The 19,071-nt window shown below is 44.2% G+C and overlaps 1 protein-coding gene across 4 annotated transcripts; it reads left to right on the top strand.

Annotated features, from left to right (window-relative positions):
* The first annotated feature begins 244 nt into the window (after nucleotides 1-244).
* On the top strand, nucleotides 245-18,843 carry pld2 (phospholipase D2). 4 transcript variants are annotated; one of them, XM_053847515.1, is made up of 24 exons: nucleotides 245-592; nucleotides 6,647-6,806; nucleotides 7,419-7,546; nucleotides 8,525-8,667; nucleotides 8,755-8,848; nucleotides 9,549-9,614; nucleotides 9,680-9,738; nucleotides 9,816-10,061; nucleotides 10,125-10,268; nucleotides 10,333-10,416; nucleotides 10,495-10,573; nucleotides 10,917-11,027; nucleotides 11,100-11,309; nucleotides 11,387-11,537; nucleotides 11,634-11,752; nucleotides 12,658-12,771; nucleotides 14,134-14,238; nucleotides 14,612-14,700; nucleotides 15,294-15,407; nucleotides 15,485-15,531; nucleotides 15,747-15,881; nucleotides 15,962-16,115; nucleotides 16,180-16,297; nucleotides 16,493-18,843. In XM_053847515.1, the coding sequence occupies exons 2-24, from the start codon at nucleotides 6,671-6,673 to the stop codon at nucleotides 16,715-16,717; spliced, it is 2,871 nt and encodes a 956-aa protein (XP_053703490.1). In that variant the 5' UTR covers nucleotides 245-592; nucleotides 6,647-6,670; the 3' UTR covers nucleotides 16,718-18,843. The 4 variants fall into 4 exon arrangements, 3 of the variants coding, with proteins under 3 accessions (XP_053703490.1, XP_053703491.1, XP_053703492.1); XM_053847516.1 differs by having other exon boundaries at nucleotides 6,652-6,806; XR_008412806.1 differs by lacking the exons at nucleotides 16,180-16,297; nucleotides 16,493-18,843 and adding an exon at nucleotides 15,631-15,643 and having other exon boundaries at nucleotides 15,962-16,110.
* The last annotated feature ends 228 nt before the right edge of the window (nucleotides 18,844-19,071 follow it).

Here is a 19,071-nt window from a genome sequence, read left to right on the forward strand (position 1 = left end):
GCTGTAATATAGTCTTTGTTTGTTTACCGTTGAATGCCATTATGCTACTTTCCGTAGCATAATGGCACCAGAAAATTCGGGAAAATCGTTGAAATAGCCAAGAGATTAGACTGAATTATTATTATTATTATTATTATTATTTTCCCAGATGAAGTAACGTATAGTAAATTATGAGCGACTGGCATCGTGTCACGTGACAAATGAAATCTCGCGATACTCTCATGTTCACGCCAACATTCCTGAATATCAGATGGCGACCTGTGCTGACATGTCTCTGCCTCATTCATGAGTTGGTGAACTTTCGTCCCGAATCTAAAGAAGTAACTACAATGGCGCTTAGTTCCACACCTTAATCCAAAAGTCATTGATGAACGATAGGTGCGATGACGCAGAGCTCCACCAGGACGAGCCTCTCCTCCTCTGTGACCCGAGCAGGCGGCTAAAGGGAGGGACCAGAAAGTGCATCACCTCCACGGAATACTAAACACCCTCCTTTCTTGTTTTGGAGAAAGCGTGGGATTAGACCAGTTTCTGTGTCACACATGTGGACTAGCTGCCCGTCCGACTGTCTACGTGCGTGTTTCTACTGAAGGTAGGTACTTGTACTTCGAACAACTTTTGCTATGGTGGATAGTTGGCGTCAAAACCAGCAGTTTCAACGCATGAGTTGAGAGACTTAACTCAATATTTCTTGACGGTGTTCGACGCTGCAGGAAAGAAGGGGAGCGAGTGAAGACGTCCCAACTTTCAGCTCCGTGTTGTCGGTCAGTTAAGTGGCGTTTAGCAAACTTCTCCATCAAACAATGACTCTGCAAATCCCCTTCGCCGTTCTCTGAGGGAACGGTTTAAACCAAATGGGTAAATACCGAGGAATGCCGAAGTAATGTGTGTCAAGTGACTGCGTGGTGGAACGTGGAGTTGCACTGTTGTTAGTCAACACTGATTTAATAAACTCCTACTAATGCAGAATAGTGTTGAGTCAACACCGGCTCCTCAGCCTAAACTACACGTCACACCAAAGGTGAAAAGATATAGCGAGCGAGCAACCGGAGCTTTTTTCCCCTCTTTTAATTGTGTGTGAATTTGCTGATATATTTAATAACTGCTGCGTTACTTCGAACTCAGTGGTGCAGGGTTCAAGGTGTGCTTCTCCTTGTTTAGAGTCGTTAAAACAGTCATTTGGTTGTAAGCAAATCAAACTCTATTGCTCCTGATATCGCTGCTGACTTGTGTTTTGCGGCCATCTAAGGCGTGTCCCTGGTCCTTCAGGTGTAGCCTTTTCCTGTTTCTGAGCTCTGATTTTGGGGAATAGTAGCACTCAGCCTTAAGGTCATGTCATTCTGTTCTACAATGGCCGTGCATGACGCTTTTCTAAGCTTGATCCAAATGTTAATCTTGTGTTTTTAGGATTCTCTGTTGAGCAACTATAAAAGTCTGTGCCGTATTTCATGACTTTCTAGTGTGATTCCTACATGGGATCCGTGGGATCCAAGGATGTGGGAAGAGGAAGCTAGTTTCTCACTGCCGTAGGAGCCGGTTTCACTTCAATTCACCCGAGGGGATTGCAGGTCATTGTTGGTCTGTGCTGCGACTTGATCTTCATGTTACAGAGGTTTTGAATTCAGGAACTGACAAGAAATGATTCTCACACTTTGGATTAAAATGACAGGCTTTTGGCTTCTGCTGTCTTTGTGTGATTTGTTAACTTTTAATAACCTGTGTTCCCATCATGCTTGACTTTGTTGGTCTCCATGCTGTGTTTGGGGTGTAGGCTGTTGTATTATTGGGTCCCTACTTGCCATCAGGTTTACTGCAGATGTAGACCAATGTTGCCCGGGGGCCACATCCAGCCCTTTACCTCTATTTATCAAACCCTCTTGAAGTCAGATCACTCAAACAAAAGATTTTTTTTTTTTAATCATCATTACTAATTTAATTCCAAAATACAAATGTATAAGTTTCCATTTATCTGTCTGTTTTCCTTCCCCATAGGTAGTCACTGAAATGTTATATTAAATATTTTCTCCACAAAATAATCACCAATTTCACAGTATGTAATGTAGCCCTTTTGGAAATGTGTGTACACTCCATAGTGCTCTTAAATTTGAGCTGGACAGCATACTTTTCACGGTGCACCAATGCACCCAAAACAGGTTTGCACTGCTACATTGTGCACTCTATTTGCAAAATGTTAGTGCCTTAATTATATGAAACCTGGAAGAACATCGGCACCACACAGGAATCATCATGTTTTCCGACCATCTGCCATGTTACTTTCTTTATGAGACTGTGTGACAGACATGGAGGGAGTGTAGGTTTCTCTCAGCATTTGAGGAGGGGGCCTGAGGGGACCATCTGGGTCAAGTCATGCTTCCAAACTGGCTCGTTCCACCTGGTCACGGTGAGTTACGATGTCATTTCATGCCGACTTGAGGATGGCTTTTGAGTTGCGGACGTTATCTTAAGCAAGACTTCCCAGCAAGTAAATCCTGACAATGAGTAACCATGGTCTGGACAGCCTGGTTCGGCACCTTCTAACAAATATTAAAAACGTACCGCTGACGTGTACTTGGACAAACACCGGATTCCAATTGCTTCAGGTGTCCAGATGCGCTGTGGTATGTGCCGGTGCTACTGCAAAAATTGAACACATATTCTTCATCTTATACTTTCCAGATGTTTTCTCCATGAAGCACTTTAAGCACAAAGTGATCTCAACATTGTCACCAACTTCATGTCTGAAATCCTGCTGCACCTGGGGTGGGTCGTCTTGAGCTGATGCCCCTAGTGTATACACCTTTATCATCATGGCGTAATGTTAGCAGTGTGTACCGGTGTTTTGTCTGGTTTTGCTGCCGATGCCTTTTTCTATAGGCTGGTCAATCTATTTCTGCTGCCTCATCAGATCTAGCTCCCACATGCAGCACATTAAAAACACTCTCTCCCTGTAACCCTGCATGTCCATAAGTTGTAATACTGAGTGTGAAGCCCCATTAACTTGCAGCAGGCAGCAAAAGAAAATGGCTTGAGTATCGGCATGAACCGACCGATACACACCATGATACGATTGCAGGGTTCTCCCCAACGCTTTAGCACCACAGTGGCCCTGTTAGATATAATTTTGACCCTCTACGCTGTGATTGAACCTCTTTTTTTTTGTCAACATGTAGTGAAACGCGACTCGCAACTCCATGCGCGCCCTCACTGTCTGCCATGCCGGGCTCCGCCTTGGCGCCTTTCAAGGTAGTCTGTTAAGGAGGTCCATGAAAGATGCGCAATGTGCTCTGTCGTCTGTCTGTTCCCTCCTCCCCATGAAACCTGACTAAATATGATTTTTTTTTTTGTTTTTGAAGTTTAACTAGCTAAAATGGTTTTCTTTATAATTGCAGTCTGCTGTCTGATTTGACTCCTTCAAAATTCAGGAAAAATGAAACAAACTAGAAACTAGATGTCCGGTAGAAAGTTCCCTGTACATGCGAACAATGTTCAACAATAATTTGCATTTCATCCCAAAAAATAAGTAGTAAGACTTGTACTTAAATATTTGACTTGTTAGTGCCAGTGCTATCCCTTGAAAACATTAGCTCACAGCTGTGCTAATTCTGTGCGTATTCTTAAAACTTTCAGATACAGAACCAAGCTTAATTCATTCATTCTTTGTCTACTTTGTTTGGGTCACATATGCTGAGGTGAAAAGACAGGGGTCAGGTCATCAGCTAGACCATCTAACCCAGGGAGAAAATACAAACTCTGCACTGAAAGGAAGTCGATAATGGGCCTTTGGTGATGCGTTTCCTGACGCATTATTTCCCACTCCCAATGCACTTCTGTTATTATTCTCACATTTGTTCTGCTACTACATTCATTCCATACAATGGTTAATGATGAACCTTCTGTTTCCTCACCGTCAGCTGAGAATGTGTCTCCTTTAAAATCAGCTGGTTATGTAACGGCTGTGCTGTTAAAAATGGTATTGAACCATTAGTCACTTCCCTTCACCCCTCCCCTGTCTATCTCTCTCTCTCTCACACACACACACACACACACACACACACACACACACACACACACACACACACACACACACACACACACACACACACACACACACACACACACACACACACACACACTGGCTCTCTTCTTTGACTTGTTTCCCTGGAAACATTCGGCTATTCAGAGCAAGAAGACGCTCAAACCCACACACTGTTGAGAGTCGACACAGACACGCTCTGAAAAGGGTTGTGGGGAGTGATGCCATGGAGGCTGGACAGCAGGTGCATCGTACATCACACGACTGACACAAAAATGTGTTCAGTTTCTCACGTCAAGTGCACCAGGAACAACATGAAACTCATTGTCAACCCCATATTTGGAGATTTTACATGTGCAGAGGGGGAGGGGAGGGGTGTGTGGTGGAGGTGGAGGGGATGGGGGGGTGTCATCATCAGCGAAAATGTCATCTTTATCTCAGCAACTGTGAGCTCTTGATGAGGAACTGTACATCCTTCCGTTTCTCCACACTATCTTTTTGTTGGGCATGTTTAAATATTGGTGTACAGCCAAAACATCATGACTATTGTCCCACTGATTATGGCCCGGATCTCTTGGGGTGATTCTCTTCTCTCTCAAGCTGTAGTCACTGCTCCAGCAGGGTCTACGTTCTACGCAGAAAGCTGCTTCTTTGAAGGTCAGTGTTGCAGCCAGTTGGCATGAATACATTCTCGGGACCACAATCTGTGCTCAACGTTTCTCAGGGTTCAGGGCAGCGGACCAGGTTTGCGGTGTGTTGGAGCTGCTGAAGTGCGACACTGGCCGTAACAACGCAGCACTTTGTTGCATAAGAGGGCTGCCCCCTGGCTAGGAATGGCATGGCAGACCATCGTGATAAGGTCCCTGTTGACCAGTTGTTAAGAGTGAAACTTGGCCAAAGACCAAATGCGAGTGCTTTCACTTACAATTCCCGTTTTTGGGGGACCAAGATCTTAGTTTACACAAAGTTGTGTTCCCTTGTTCTTCTGTTGGAGTCTCTGGTGCAGAGCCAGGAGTGTTTTGAGCGGGAAATACACAGGTTTGCAGAGACTGGCGTTCCTCTGATCTGTAAGTGGCCATCGTTTAACCAATTTCCTATTGTGAAGCTACTCCACTTGTGAGTCCCTGTGACATGCCATCGTGCGACTGTTGTGTTAAAGCTTTCAGAAACACGACCACTATTTCTGCTTGTGGTCATGTTGCTAATGCTCTCAGGTCCTTAGAGACCTCGGTTCTCTTTCCTACTTGTGTTTACTCGTCTAGCTCAAAGTGACTGGGAGTGAGTGTGTTGACCTATTAGCTTATTAGTCTGTTTATTCTCACTAGCAGTCAGTGATATCACGTTTTTCTTGTTCACCATCCGGATAGGTTCGTTCTTGTAGATTTAAGATGAATTCAGTGGAAGCAATGGCTTTCTAATTAATAGCATTGTGACCACTAATACGCTGCTGCTGTTGTGTAACATGCTTCATTTAAGCTTGCCTCTCATTATGATACGGTCTATGGCTGATGCTATTGTTTCCTCAGTGTGAATGCTGTGTATCGTTTTTACATCGATTTTCATGGTATGAGGCCATGTCACAGTGGCAGGAACAAAGAGGCCCAGGTTTCCCCTCCCCAGACACCTTGTCCATTACCAATACCATTTTATGTCAGCTGTATGCTGTGTCCCATTTCACACCCTAACACTCGTTTTTGACCCTAACACTTGGTTTTACATGGTCATGTGTAAGTGTCGCGTGTCCCAATACTCCTAAGACCGAGAGCACTCACCGTTCACCACTTGAAATTATCCCTTCAAACTGAGGGAGCTACGGAGCTGACTTGAAGCGAAGTGGGAATATGTGAATAGATTTCAAGGAGACCAAAGTACTTTATTGAAAAGCAATGTTGGATAGGACAACAGGGACATTTTAGTAAGGACTACTCCTCCGTTTATTGACTTTCTCTCGTATCACACGTTAGCGTCCCAAATGGTCTCCCGTGTCCAACCACATGAACAATACAACATGTATGTACAACTGTATGTTTTTATTTCTTCTTAACAAACAACAGCCAGCTAACATCCAGGCTAACATACCTATAACAGATCTATCACCACAACATCATAGCAGCTTTGGCTCCGCCCATTTCTTCTCTGTTGGTTCACCAAACCAAGTGAGATTATCAGCTCAGAGGTTGCAAAAACGCTGGAGCTGGCATCTCCAACATTCGCAGGAAACAAAACGCAGCACAGCGAGGAGGTCCGGGGGCTCCACAATGTCCACGGCACCTCTCTGAGGTCTCTAGAAAAGACGCCTGTGACACCTCAACTGCTTCTCTTTATGTGGTGGAGCAGTGGTTTTACTTTGAATCTGAGCTTCTCAAAGTGTGGGTCCAAGAAAAGAAGACGAACCACATCATTGTCTCGTGTTGTTTTTGTGGAGCCTATGTTCAAGAGAAGCAGGTGGTGAATGTCATTTTCCAAGCTGCTAAGACGAGTGTAACACAGGTTGCACAGACTGGAATATTTAGAAACACGTTTCGTTGTGTGTGTGTGTGTGTGTGTGTTTGTTCACTTCAAATTTTAATAATTTCAATAATGAAGTGTGTTTAACGATTGTGTTCATTCAAGAACAGGGTTTGAAGCGACACAAAGATGGAGAGTTCGGAGGACGCGGTGGAGCCCATCGCCCAGGCCAGTGAAGCCCAGACCGTGGACAGGAGACGCTTCTCTCACGACATTAGACACCTGAGCCAAGATGAGCTGGACGGCCTCATGACCAGCAGCGAGGGTGAGTACCAAGTTTGTTTCATGCATTTTTTTTTTTTTTTTTTGCTAACTTCATTTTTTTTCAATTAATGGTTGCACATTAAATCAACATCTTGGTAATGTTATGTCCTTCAGTAATGAAACTGAAAATTCTTTTTTAAATGAAATAGTATTATTTTATATTTTTATATTTAGAATTTTGTAAAAACGAAGCGTACAAATGTAACTAATATTTTGAAAAAAGAGCAATATTATACAACATATAAAAAACAAACATCATTTAAAAGAACATCAGGAATATAATTGAAAGTTAGAAAGGTAGATGGAGACCTGAGGTGATTAAATATTATCATATAATTTAAAGTAAATGATTCTGTGACAGCAAAGTCATTATGGAAATACTTTTTCTCTCTTTAAATCAAAGCACAATTAAGGTGTTTTTGGGAAGCAAAATTGATTCTGAAAATCTTGGTTAATCTAAGTTAACATGACAGAACCTTTTACAGTGTTTCACTTTAGTGACATTTCCCCCTAAAATTCACTGCATTCCCCTGACCTTATTAGGAGTCATGGTAGTTTTATCTGAAGTTCTATTTTTGCATTTTCAATGACACTACTTCTGTGCCTCTCACAGAGGGCCGCCCCTTCAGTGTTGTGCATCACCTGCCTGAGATGAAAGATGAGGGGGTCCCTTACTTGATCCCTGGAGTCCCCATCACATGCAGAGTGGACAACATGGAGAAATACACCACTCGCTCCAAGGTAACGTTACTACCTTAAATATGGTGATTGGTGTTTCAAGACTTTGTCCCCAAACTATAGCCCACATGCAATCATTTATTCAGTGTACATATAACCACCCTTTCTTTACCTGTATGAAAGTTATTTTGTATAATAATTATTTTATCCAATTATTTTTTCTGTTTTCTCTGACTTGCACTTTTTGAATATCCTGAGCTGCGACCTCTGTGAGATATATAGATCTAATTTGTCTTCAGTGTTTTGACAAATGGAATCTGGAATTTGATCTGTGAAACCTGATATTGAGGGAACTTCATCAGTCACACCTTTTAAAATGGACACCAAATATTTCACAGGATCTTAAAGTGACCAAAGGTGTCTCTCACGAGCGGAACTGGTTCTACCACTTTGCCTGAGGTGACTCACGGTCGGAGATCCAACAGAACCAATATGTTGTGGAATGTACCCACACAACTCACACCTAAGAGGCTCCTCGACTTATTCTTGTTTTTGCTAGCTCGGTTTCATTCAAGCTTTCTAGCCCTATTCATCTTTTTTTTTTTTTTTTTACTTGTTTCACTTCTTTTTTTCCACACTCATTTCTAGAGTCTTCTTATATTCATCCTTTTATTCTTTGCCAGGGGTTCACCTCTGTTACTGTACCTCATGACTCAGTCTCGCTCTTCTATCTTTATCTGACTGACTATGACCTTTTGAAGAGGCCGAGATACAGAATTGGAAACCATTCTCTACCTGTCGCACTATTCTGAACAAGTGTCACACACCCCACTCTCGTCAACATCGCCATGGCAACCACACACACCTCCACTGCCACCTATAAGTGTGTCACCGTGGCCGGCTAAAGAAATGACTGGGATGCTGCCAGGAATTTACGTGAAGAATGTGACCTGACACACACTGACAGTGAGAGAGAAAGCTCAAATGGGAAAGACAGAGTATGCACTTTTGTGTTTACTCCTCTGTCTCTCCTCTGTCCAGGTCCGGGTTGGCACTCTCTACACCATCAGACTCACTCACGGTCAATTCCACTGGACAGTTAAGAGAAAGTACAAGCACTTCCAGGAGCTGCACCGCGACCTCTACAAACACCGGATGATGATTCACTTCCTGCCGATCGGACGGTCGGTAAACGCATCGAGCTGGAAGTCTTAAGCGCCGAGGTCTTCCTTGCCCAGAGCGATTTTGAATATTCAAATGTCTTCCAACAGATTTTCAAAGGAGCGACAGCAGCTCAGAACCATGTCAGAGGAAATGCCCAGCCTGCATGGGACTGACCGCAACAGACGGGCCTCCAGCAAAAATGTACGGCGGAGAATAAAGCTTTATTTTATGTAGCCAAATGCACATTGTTGCTCACGAGTGAGGAACAATGTATATCGTCATGGAAACCGTTCCAGAGTGAAGTGACGGTGGCCTAGGATTTTTGGATGTAAGGTTTTTCACCCAGGGATGTACTAATCATAAAAGCAGCGCAAGTGAGTCGTCCTAACTGGAGCAAAGAAACTTTGTCCTGTCCCATCTGAGGTCATCAATCAAGTCAAGACATCCAGACTTCATTCTCCTGAGAAAAAGAGGGTGTGGCTACTAAAATGAAATGGGTCTTTTATGAAGAATCTGGTTCTGGTTGAAAAATAAATACATTAATTGATGGTTAAAATATAAAATCCTGCCAAGAAAAAAAAGAGATAAAATCCTGAAAAAAAAAAAATTCAAACCTTTACCATTCATGGATGGACCCAAGTATGTACAGAATTTGGAATTATTTTAATGGTGAGTGCTAGTTTTAAGTCGACTCTGGGGAGTTTAAATACAATCTGACACCAAGTTTAAATTGGAACCCTTTCATTGATTATTTAGTCACTTCAGTGGACTCCGGGAATCTCTTTCACTGAGTCAGCAAGTGTGTGCAAAAGAGAGATGTGTCATAAAAAGCCTTATTTTATTCTAAATTGGTCATCAACAACAATAATCCACATGTTTATTGACAAACTTTCCGTCACAGAAATACCTGGAGGAGTATCTCAACGGCCTTCTGGAGAACCGATTCTGCAGAAACGACCATAGCATGGTAACGGCGCTAGTAAAACGGCGAAACAGATGTTCAGAGTTAACCGTTATTGTCCTATGTCGCAGCTGGAGTTCCTCTCTGTCGGGGCTTTGTCGTTCATCACGGATCTCGGACCTAAAGGCCTGTAAGAATGCAGGGGTGTAACTGAGCGAACTGATAATGTTGTACAGTGAAAGTGCCTTTTGTCTTTCTGGAATCCAGTGAAGGGCCCATCTCCAAGAGGTCAGGAGGTCACCGAATTCAGGGCCTCAACTGTTTCGGCCATCACCAAGTGTGCTTCCGCTGGTCAAAGCGCTGGCTGGTGGTGAAGGACTCCTTCCTCATGTACATGGACCGGGACAATGGCAGCATCAACTTTGTGCTGCTGTACGACCCCGAGTTCAAGGTGAAAGTGGGACGAGCATACACGGACACCAAATATGGAGTCTGCTTTGAGAACTTCACCCGGTGCGTACACAGAAATTTTCCTGTTCCACACTGCCTTGCTGTGACTATGATTGTTGCCATCAGAAATCTGGTCATCAAATGCAGCAGCTACAGGCAAGCTCACTGGTGGAGTCACGAGATCAACAGTCTGGCGGAAAACTGTGACTATCTGAAAGTGCAGCGCTTTGAGGGATTCGCTCCACCTCGGGACAACATGCTCACCAAGTGGTCAGTGACCTCTAATTCAAATTTAACCTCCTGCTTCACAACATTTGACTCCCCTTGTTTGAAGGTATGTGAATGGAAGTGGCTACTTTTCCGACCTGGCGGATGCTCTTGAGCAAGCCAAGGAAGAAATCTTCATCACAGACTGGTGGTGAGTGTTTCACAGTCTCCTGACGAAGCCTCGGAGTCATGAAATAACGTGTCGAATTTGATACCAATTTCCCGTCAGGCTCAGCCCAGAAGTCTTTCTGAAGAGGCCTGCGACCGACAACTACTGGCGCTTGGATCAGATTCTCAAACGCAAAGCAGTGAGTGTCGTCAGTGTTCAACTATTGCGTCACCTTTTCAACTACGACTTCACTAACTTTGTCTACTGCCTTTACTACTAAATACTTACTACTAACTAACACTCTTTACGTCTAAATCATGTTCTACTACGTACGTCACCCACTGCCACTTGTATAGACTACACTTACTGCTCAAGCAGGGATGATGACATCATCACCTTTAGTAATGCCACCGTTTACTGCTAAAATAGCACATTTATTATGACGCTATAGTTGTTTCATTACTATATGACATAGTCCATATTATTTTCGACTTGATTAAATCATGTCTTTTTTTCACTCGTTTGGATGCTTTTCTCTGAAGGAACAAGGAGTCAAGGTGTGTGTGTTGCTCTACAAAGAAGTGGAGCTTGCTCTTGGCATCAACAGTGAACACAGCAAGCGGACTCTCATGGACATGCACCCCAACATCAAGGTGTGGCCCCCCGTGTCATCCAGCTGTTCAAGTACATAATGTGCGATTTTGTTAATGTCTCGATTTCATCAGGTGATGAGGCATCCTGACCATGTCTCCTCTGTGGTTGTCCTCTGGGCTCACCACGAGAAGATGGTGGCTATCGACCAGACCGTGGCCTTTGTCGGGGGGCTGGACTTGGCTTTTGGGAGGTGGGACAACAGCAAGTACGACCTAACTGACCTTGGGTTGAATCAGGCCGACAATGATCCCACTGAGGTGGACTCAAGTACAGGAAAGGGGGTGAGTAGCACCTGAGTTTGTTCGTAATATTTGTTTTTGTGTCGGGGTAGGTCACTTATCACATTTCTGTGCTGCAGGAGAATGGCGTTTCAGATGCGTCAGAGAAAATGGGACCAGATGTGTCTTTGAAACCTGAAGATCTGAAGGGGAACTCTAAACTCTGGCTCGGCAAAGACTACAGTAACTTTATCAAGAGGGACTGGGTCCAACTCGACCGCCCTTTTGAAGGTGCCACTTCAGCAATGATTGTAGCCTCTTGATCTCCTGCTGGGAGACGCACAAACACTTCTCAATCATGAGACTGACCTTTTCTAAATTCGGCAGATAACATTGACCGCACTCGTATACCCCGCATGCCTTGGCGAGATCTTCACGCAGCTATTCATGGAAAATCAGCCAGAGATTTATCTCGACACTTCATCCAACGGTGGAACTTCACTAAGGTCAGAAGAAGTACCATGACTACCAGTCTGCTGTTTCGCCAAGCTTTATGAAATGCCTAAGAAGTTTGATTCATGCTAGTCTACTGTCATGCTTCATGCTTGCCTTGGTGAGCTTTCAGTTTGAAGATCCGGTTGAACCCCAAATACCATCCCAAGCTCCTACCTCTGGTGAGCTAAGATATGGTAAATAGCTGGCCTGTGAGCGCAGGGTTTCCAAGAAGAAACAAGAAGTATCTTTAATGTCTATTAGCAGTAGCATGAACCAAAGTAACTCGGCTGAATGTGGAGACTGCTTGCAGCTATGTTGACATGTACCCACTGGCAACTTAAATGTTCACCTGTTGTGGCTTATGTAGCATATAAAACAGTGGCATATAGCTCTGGAATATGCCTCGTGTGAATGTGGATGCGCTTTTCATCACTATAGCGTATGTCTTATGTAACAGCGGCATATGCCTTGCAGTTGCCTTAGTTGTGGTGTATGCTTCAAGTAAATGTTGCCTGTGCTTCAAGTCACTTTGTGTGTGCCTTAAGTAACTGTGGCAAGTGCCTCCGGTGACTATGCCTTACATAAATCAAGTGACTCTGGTATGTGCCTCAGACAACTGTGGCGTGTGCTGTAACAATTCCCTAGGTTTCCAAGCCATTCTAGTCTTAAGTGAGTAGCACTCTTCAACTACTGCCGTGTAGCTTTACCCTTCGCTTTAAAAAAAAAAAAAAAGTTTCTTGTGTGTGCTGTTATTCGCTTTCCTGAGTCTTTGGGCATGAGTCAGTGGCCTGAGCACAAGTTACTGTGGTGTGAACCCAGCCATTGTGTGAAGAACTGCAACAAGAGACACATGCAAGTTCAACAGAATTAAAAGAGCTACTTTTGACTTTCAAATCTTGTGGTTTCTAACTTTCAGATCTTCAAAATCAAGTACAAGGATGATTTCTATCCGTACCTCCTCCCAAAGTCTCACTGTACTGCTGACTCACTGCCGTTCACCGTGCCGGGCTCCCAGAAGGCCAGAGTGCAGGTAATTATTCACTCACTTACCATTGTGCTTGTTGAACTACAAAGTAGAGTCTAAAGAGAAACTGACAATCAGAAAAAAAGGTTTTCAGTTCTTGAGTGTAACTGAAAAGGCCCAGCTGTCCGTTCATCAGCTTAGTCGCACAAATCTTCAGTGCACTGCGAGACGGCGCTCTAACTTTTTGGAATCAAGCTCATGTGTTTTGTTGCGGCAGATGGCGGAACAAGAGTAAAGCCTGCGGAACAAAAATCACTCCCAAAGTGCTCGTCTTGTTCAGAGAAAACAAAAGCACCCTGAAGCAGTGCCAAGGACACAAGTTGAAGTGTCATATTCGCCTGAGGCGGCTTTGGAATTTGTGGTTCACATGGTGGGAGACTTCCTCTGCAGCAGGGGTCTCCAGCCTCTCTGCTCAGTCGAGCGTATTGCTGTCATGATCACGAGTCACTCAAGACTTGCCGTGTGTGATCAGCAGGTGGAGTTGTGAGTGGAACACCGCTCGCCATATTTAGGTCACCTGAAACTGCACAGGTGTGGCTCAACATAAACAGAAACTTCAGAACAAAGACAAGAGTCTAATTTGCTCATGGATTCGCTGATCAAATCTGATATGACCCATATTTTGATTCAAAGAGTTCAACTCCTTCAAGATTGGAGTTGAACACCTAGAGGACTCGTGTTTTCTTCTGTAGAGCAGCTGAGTGGTTTCCCTTCTCACTTCTAAGTCGCTGTATCAATAAGATTGTTTACTCACTTAATGAAAATTCATTCAAGGTTCACGATGTGAAAGGCGGAGGTTGCGGTTGTGAAAAAATTACCAGTTCACAATGGGACATGTGAGCTACATGTTTCTTCTAACTGATGCCAGGAGAATCTACAACAAACAAAGTTACCTCAATTTCAACTCCTCTTGCTCGTCTCTGTTCGTATGTCACCAGGGTTCTGTTCTTCTGTTTCAATAGCTTTTGTTGTAATCCTGTGGGCGTCGGCCTGTAACCTTAACTTTTCCCGTCTCATGTTTCAGTATCCGTTTGTTGTTTTTTTCCACTTGAGCTCATAAACCTGGACAATAACAATGTCTTATACAAGAGGCACCTCATGCATGTTTCTTTAATGGTACCAGTTCAGTGACTGATGTGTAATGGGAGTTGATGTTGAACATTTCTGGCGCACAGTTGGAGTGAGGATAGTCCTGCAGCACCAGTTTCCTCCCCCAGAGAACAAACATGCAGATGTTAGCTGAAGACTGATTTATCTGATGGGCTGGTGACCTGTCCATTGTGACTCCTGCCCCAAGTAGCTGGGACAGGCTCCGGCCTTGAGGGATGATGGAATGAAAGGAAGTGTCTCTCTCTGTCACCCCCTCAGGTGTTGCGCTCGGCTGATCGCTGGTCCACAGGAACGTGCGAGAACTCCATCCTCAAAGCCTACATCCACACCATCGAGAACAGTGAGCACTTCATCTACATCGAGGTGAGTTGACCTGAGATGGACTCCCTTGTTGCTCTCTGGAATCAAAACTCACCATTGTTGTTTGACTACACTCATATTACAGGAGAACTAAATAACCAAATATGTTACCTAGTTTGGCAGGTGATAACAAATGTGGAAAATAATATATATTTTCACAAAAAAATCACTGTATTTATACTGAACTACTGACTTGCTAGTGTGTACAATATCAGCGTTTCAGTGGAGGGTTCCTTTCTCTACCTCTCCGTCCTGACCTTGAGTGCCTCGGTGTGTTTCTCCTGACGAGGAGTTTAATCACAGCTCAGTGCCAGCTACCTGCTCGCTTCAGGCCGCCTCACACTGAGCCTCCATCTGCTCCTCTTTCCGCCCTCAGAACCAGTTCTTCATCAGCTGTGCCGACGACAAGACCGTCTACAACGGCATCGGGGACGCCATCGTCAACCGCATCCTGCGCGCTCACAGGTCATTGAGAGGCAGTGTGCGACTCTTGTTGGCCATCCCTGGTCTAGTGGAGCTACGTAGTTTGTGAGGTCCAACTCGGGTCCATTAAGGTTCTGCACTGCACTGCGCTGCAGGATCACGCCTACCTGAAGTTCAACACAGAAGAATAAACCGAAGTCTATCTGCCCATCACTGTTTCTGCCCATCTGACAGTCTGCTTGTCCATTTGTTCATCTTAGTCCCTGTTCATCCATCTGTCTTTAGCTCCTCCCAATTATCTGTCAGTCCCCTCATACATTCCGGACTGTCCATCCATCCAAATAATTTGTCTTTTCTGTCACATTTTTTCTTTTCTTTTTCCTTTAATTTCTGTCTATTTTTCTTTCCTTTGTTCTCTTTCCCATTCCTTTCCTTTCTTATTTTTTTCTTTTACTTTTTATGTTCTCCTCTTTTTTTCCTTATTGTTCTTTCGACAACCATTACATTTTCCATTCCGTCTGACTCTCTGTGTATCTGCCCCTCTTTCATCGTAAAATTGTTCGTTCATCCCACCACCTCTCCTCACCTTCGATCTCAACTCTCCATCTGTCTCTCCTGATCTGTGTCCCCTGCAGAGAGCAGAAGAAGTACCGCGTGTACATAGTGATTCCTCTGCTGCCTGGGTTTGAGGGCGACATCGACTCGGGAGGAGGGAACGCCATACGAGCCATTTTGCATTTCACATACAGGTGAGACTTGTTTACACTGAGACTCGAACAAATCAATTGAGACGTGAGAAATCTTGACCATCACTCTGGTCATCCAGGACTATCAGTCGAGGAGAGCACTCCATCCTGTCCAGACTGGCTGAAGGTGAGCTCTTCTTCTCTTCCATCTCAACAGCAAAACCTCCATCTTTTGCTTTCTAACACTTTTCTCTTTTTCTTTCCGTGTTTCCACTTAAAACTGAAGCTTCCCGTCTTAGGTACCTGCTCACTCCGCTTCACTTCTCACCTTTCACTCACTCCCCTTTTGGACCGCGAACGTGTCGGCCCTCAGTTCAATGATTTGATTTTTCTGGTTTCCAGTGGAGGACCATTGGATGGAGTACATCACATTCTGCAGCCTGAGAACTCACTCCACTCTGGCTGAGTCACTCATCACCGAACTCATCTACGTTCACAGCAAGACCCTCATTGCTGACGACCGCTGCTACATTATCGGTGAGTCATCTCCGGCAGAACCGAAGCTTAGCTCTTCACACACTTCCTGACTCTGACGCCTGTCTCTCGGCGGTGTCCAGGCTCCGCCAACATCAACGACCGCAGCATGCTGGGCAGCAGGGACAGCGAGCTGGCTGTGTTTGTGGAGGACCAGGAGAGAGTCCCGTCCGTCATGGGCAGTCAGGAGTACCAGGCGGGTCCACTCACGCTCGCCCTGCGCAAGGAGTGCTTCAGGTCCAGACCGAACCTCTGAAACAAGCCACGAGCACCGCCGTGATCTTTACCTCTGTGCTTCCAGAGTTCTGGTCGGAGCCGATTCGGACCCGAGCATCAACATTGACGACCCGATCAGTGACGAGTTCTTTTTCATGGTCTGGAATTCTACTGCCAAACTGAACGCGCTCATCTATGACAAGGTCTTTTTTTTTTTACTTCTATCAACTTTGATGTCTTATAGAAATGCTACTTAAAAATCATCATTTTTTTGGGCCTTTTTAATTCACCAATTCAAGCTCTCCCGAGTGTCAATTAACTCTCAGTAAAATCAGTTCATGTTGGCATCTATTGTGTTATGTGCATTAACACCCTTATAATCCCAAACCCTGGTCCAGGTGTTCCGGTGTCCACCGTGCAACAGCATCCACAACATGGCCCTGCTGAAGGAGTACACCACCAAAGATCGACTCTGTGATTCGGACCCGGATCAGGCGAGGAAAGAGCTGGAGCGGGTCCAGGGGCTGGTGGTCCACTTCCCCCTCAAGTTCCTGATCGAGGAGAACCTGCTGCCTCCACTCAACACCAAGGAAGGGATGGTGCCCGTGGGCCTGTGGACGTAACCAGAACCGAGCTCAGAACAAAACCGCTTGTGTGTCGATTCAACTTCACTTCTTCTAATCTCAATCCTGAACAGCCAGAGAGCACAAAGTCCAGACCGGCGGTCCACTCCATTGGGGAACAGAATGTACAGTTCTGAGGCTGTTTTGGGTAGGTGGGCGGCTCTCGTCTCGAACACCCTCCTCCTCTGAGGCCTCACCTCTCGCTGCATTGCCAGCAAATCTGTCAGAAATATTGTGGTTGTTATGGCGACAGATTTAAAGCAGCGACTGGATTCTAGCTGGAGAAAGCTGCTGATCACTTGAATTTCCTAATGTGATCACATCAAGAAGCACAGGCGCCACTACGACACACTAGAGTGTGGAATACACACCACGACAGAATCCTCGTTTCCATCCTGATCCAGCCTTTTAGACAGAAACTCACCGTTTGGTTTTCAGCTGACACAGTGTGTCTGTGAGTTTCAATCAAGTCATTTGGTTTCTGAAACTTGTGAAATTGACCCAGTGATATCTTGAGATTCACAAACTCCAGTGATCGATCTGCAGCTCCACTATGAGTCTTTGACAGGTGACTGAGCATCTTTAAAGGGGGATGCCACTCGCCTCGTCTCGTATGTCTGTGATGTGTTCTATATTCTCACCTCTGTCCCCTCACTCGAGAACTTCATCTCTCTTCTAATATTGGGACTCTGACTTCATCTAGCATCATTTTTTACGGGTTATGCCTGTTTTTAAGCCCTACTTCTTCTTCATGACCTCCACCAGGGAGGCTATGTTTTTGGACGCCTTCCATCCATCTGGATCCTGCTACCAGGGTCCACCATGAACTGCCAGTCTACAACTGGCAGGAAATTGTTACTAGTGTTTTAACAATAGTTTATTAACTCTAAAATCTTCTAAGAATAAGCTGTTTTTTTAGCTGTGTAATTCTAACATTTAACCTTCTAAATAATCTCTTCATAAGATACGTACTGCATCATGCGACACATATACGTGGATCAACTAGATCATTTTGACCACATAGCTAGTATTGTTGTCAGAAAAGTGTCTGACCTGCATATGCAGAAGTTAGTTAGTATCCAGTATGTTTGCGAGACCATTTAGATGCGACAGTTATCGTCATGTGTGCATACCTTTTCAGTCATGTGACCCACCCCACAAATGCTAACCTCTTCGCTCTAGTTTGTCTTTGTTGTCGTCTTTGTCTCTTTTGTTGATCGGATATGTTTCATCGAGAGTTGCCAAAGCAAGTCCCATCAACCCCAGTCATACCTGTCGTCCTCATGTCTTCATTCACCATCAACAACCTTCGTCCAACACTGTGTTGTCTAAAGATTAATTTTTGTGTGGACCTTATTGTGGAAATAACAAACCTGTCCTGCGTGTTCAAGCACACTTTGAATGTGATGCTTTGTCATGGACCAGAATTCACTGTTATTTAGGAAACTACTGTGGAACTCTGAGGGAACGCCACTATGAGCCTTCAATTGTAGCCTTGAGTGTAAAAGAATGGGACACACTGCCTTGTGTTTTCTCTTAAATTGTAGACGCACAAGTGTGTAATAACCAGGACTATTTTAGGAACTCCTCGGTTCAGTTTGAGCCAGGCATGTTTTTTTTTCTGGGAGGAAGAGCTATCCAAAGCAGAAGATTTTTTTTTTAAATATTTTCCCATTGTGATAGAAAACATAACATGTGAGTACTTCATTGGTACTAGACCAAGTGCAGTAAATGTTAAAAGATTGACATTGAGAGAGGAAGCTGTTCAATGTCCAATTGTTGTTTGTCTCGTTGCTTTAATATGATGTCATCCTCCTGCTGGAACTGCCAAAGAAAACTCATCTTACTTCATGTTTCCTGGCCACTAGGGGGCGCATTATTCGCAGTGAGAGTGAGACGGTAACATGTAACTATGCAGTCTGTTATGCTTGTAAGAAAATCACAACCCACCTCCTCCCATGCTCCTCCTCAGTTTGTCAATAAGTTAATGTAAAAAAAAAGTCATTGGTTATTTGAGGACCAGATTAAGTACCGACCTGTCTAACACTATCTAACACTTGGGAGGACAGTCACAGTACAATTACACAAGGCTTGTTCCTAAAATATGTTTTCCATCTTAATAAAAATCTTTTACAACAGTTTATGTGCCTGTTTTTTTTTGTTTTTTTGTTTTTTTTCCATAGCTGCACGTAAATTATTATAGCTATGTGGGTGCTTGTCCTTATGTTGTCCTTTTACTTTTTGGATTGTACCTTTGTGAGTAAAAAAGTGATAACTTTGTGTTTACCATAACTGCGTGTTGATTTTAGTGAACGACGGTGTCCATTTTGGCGTATTTTTGTGTCATAAGGTCG

The sequence above is a fragment of the Synchiropus splendidus genome, chromosome 17 (genome assembly GCF_027744825.2).
Source record: "Synchiropus splendidus isolate RoL2022-P1 chromosome 17, RoL_Sspl_1.0, whole genome shotgun sequence".
NCBI classification, from domain to species: domain Eukaryota; kingdom Metazoa; phylum Chordata; class Actinopteri; order Syngnathiformes; family Callionymidae; genus Synchiropus; species Synchiropus splendidus.

What these genes read in the sequence shown, in the direction of transcription:
- pld2 (XM_053847515.1), top strand. Translation starts at nt 6,671, where the DNA reads ATGGAGAGTTCGGAGGACGCGGTGGAGCCCATCGCCCAGGCCAGTGAA. An exon ending in ACTCGACCGCCCTTTTGAAG is followed by an intron (nt 11,538 to 11,633) that starts GTGCCACTTCAG and finishes TAAATTCGGCAG; the next exon opens with ATAACATTGACCGCACTCGT. An exon ending in CGACCGCTGCTACATTATCG is followed by an intron (nt 15,882 to 15,961) that starts GTGAGTCATCTC and finishes GGCGGTGTCCAG; the next exon opens with GCTCCGCCAACATCAACGAC.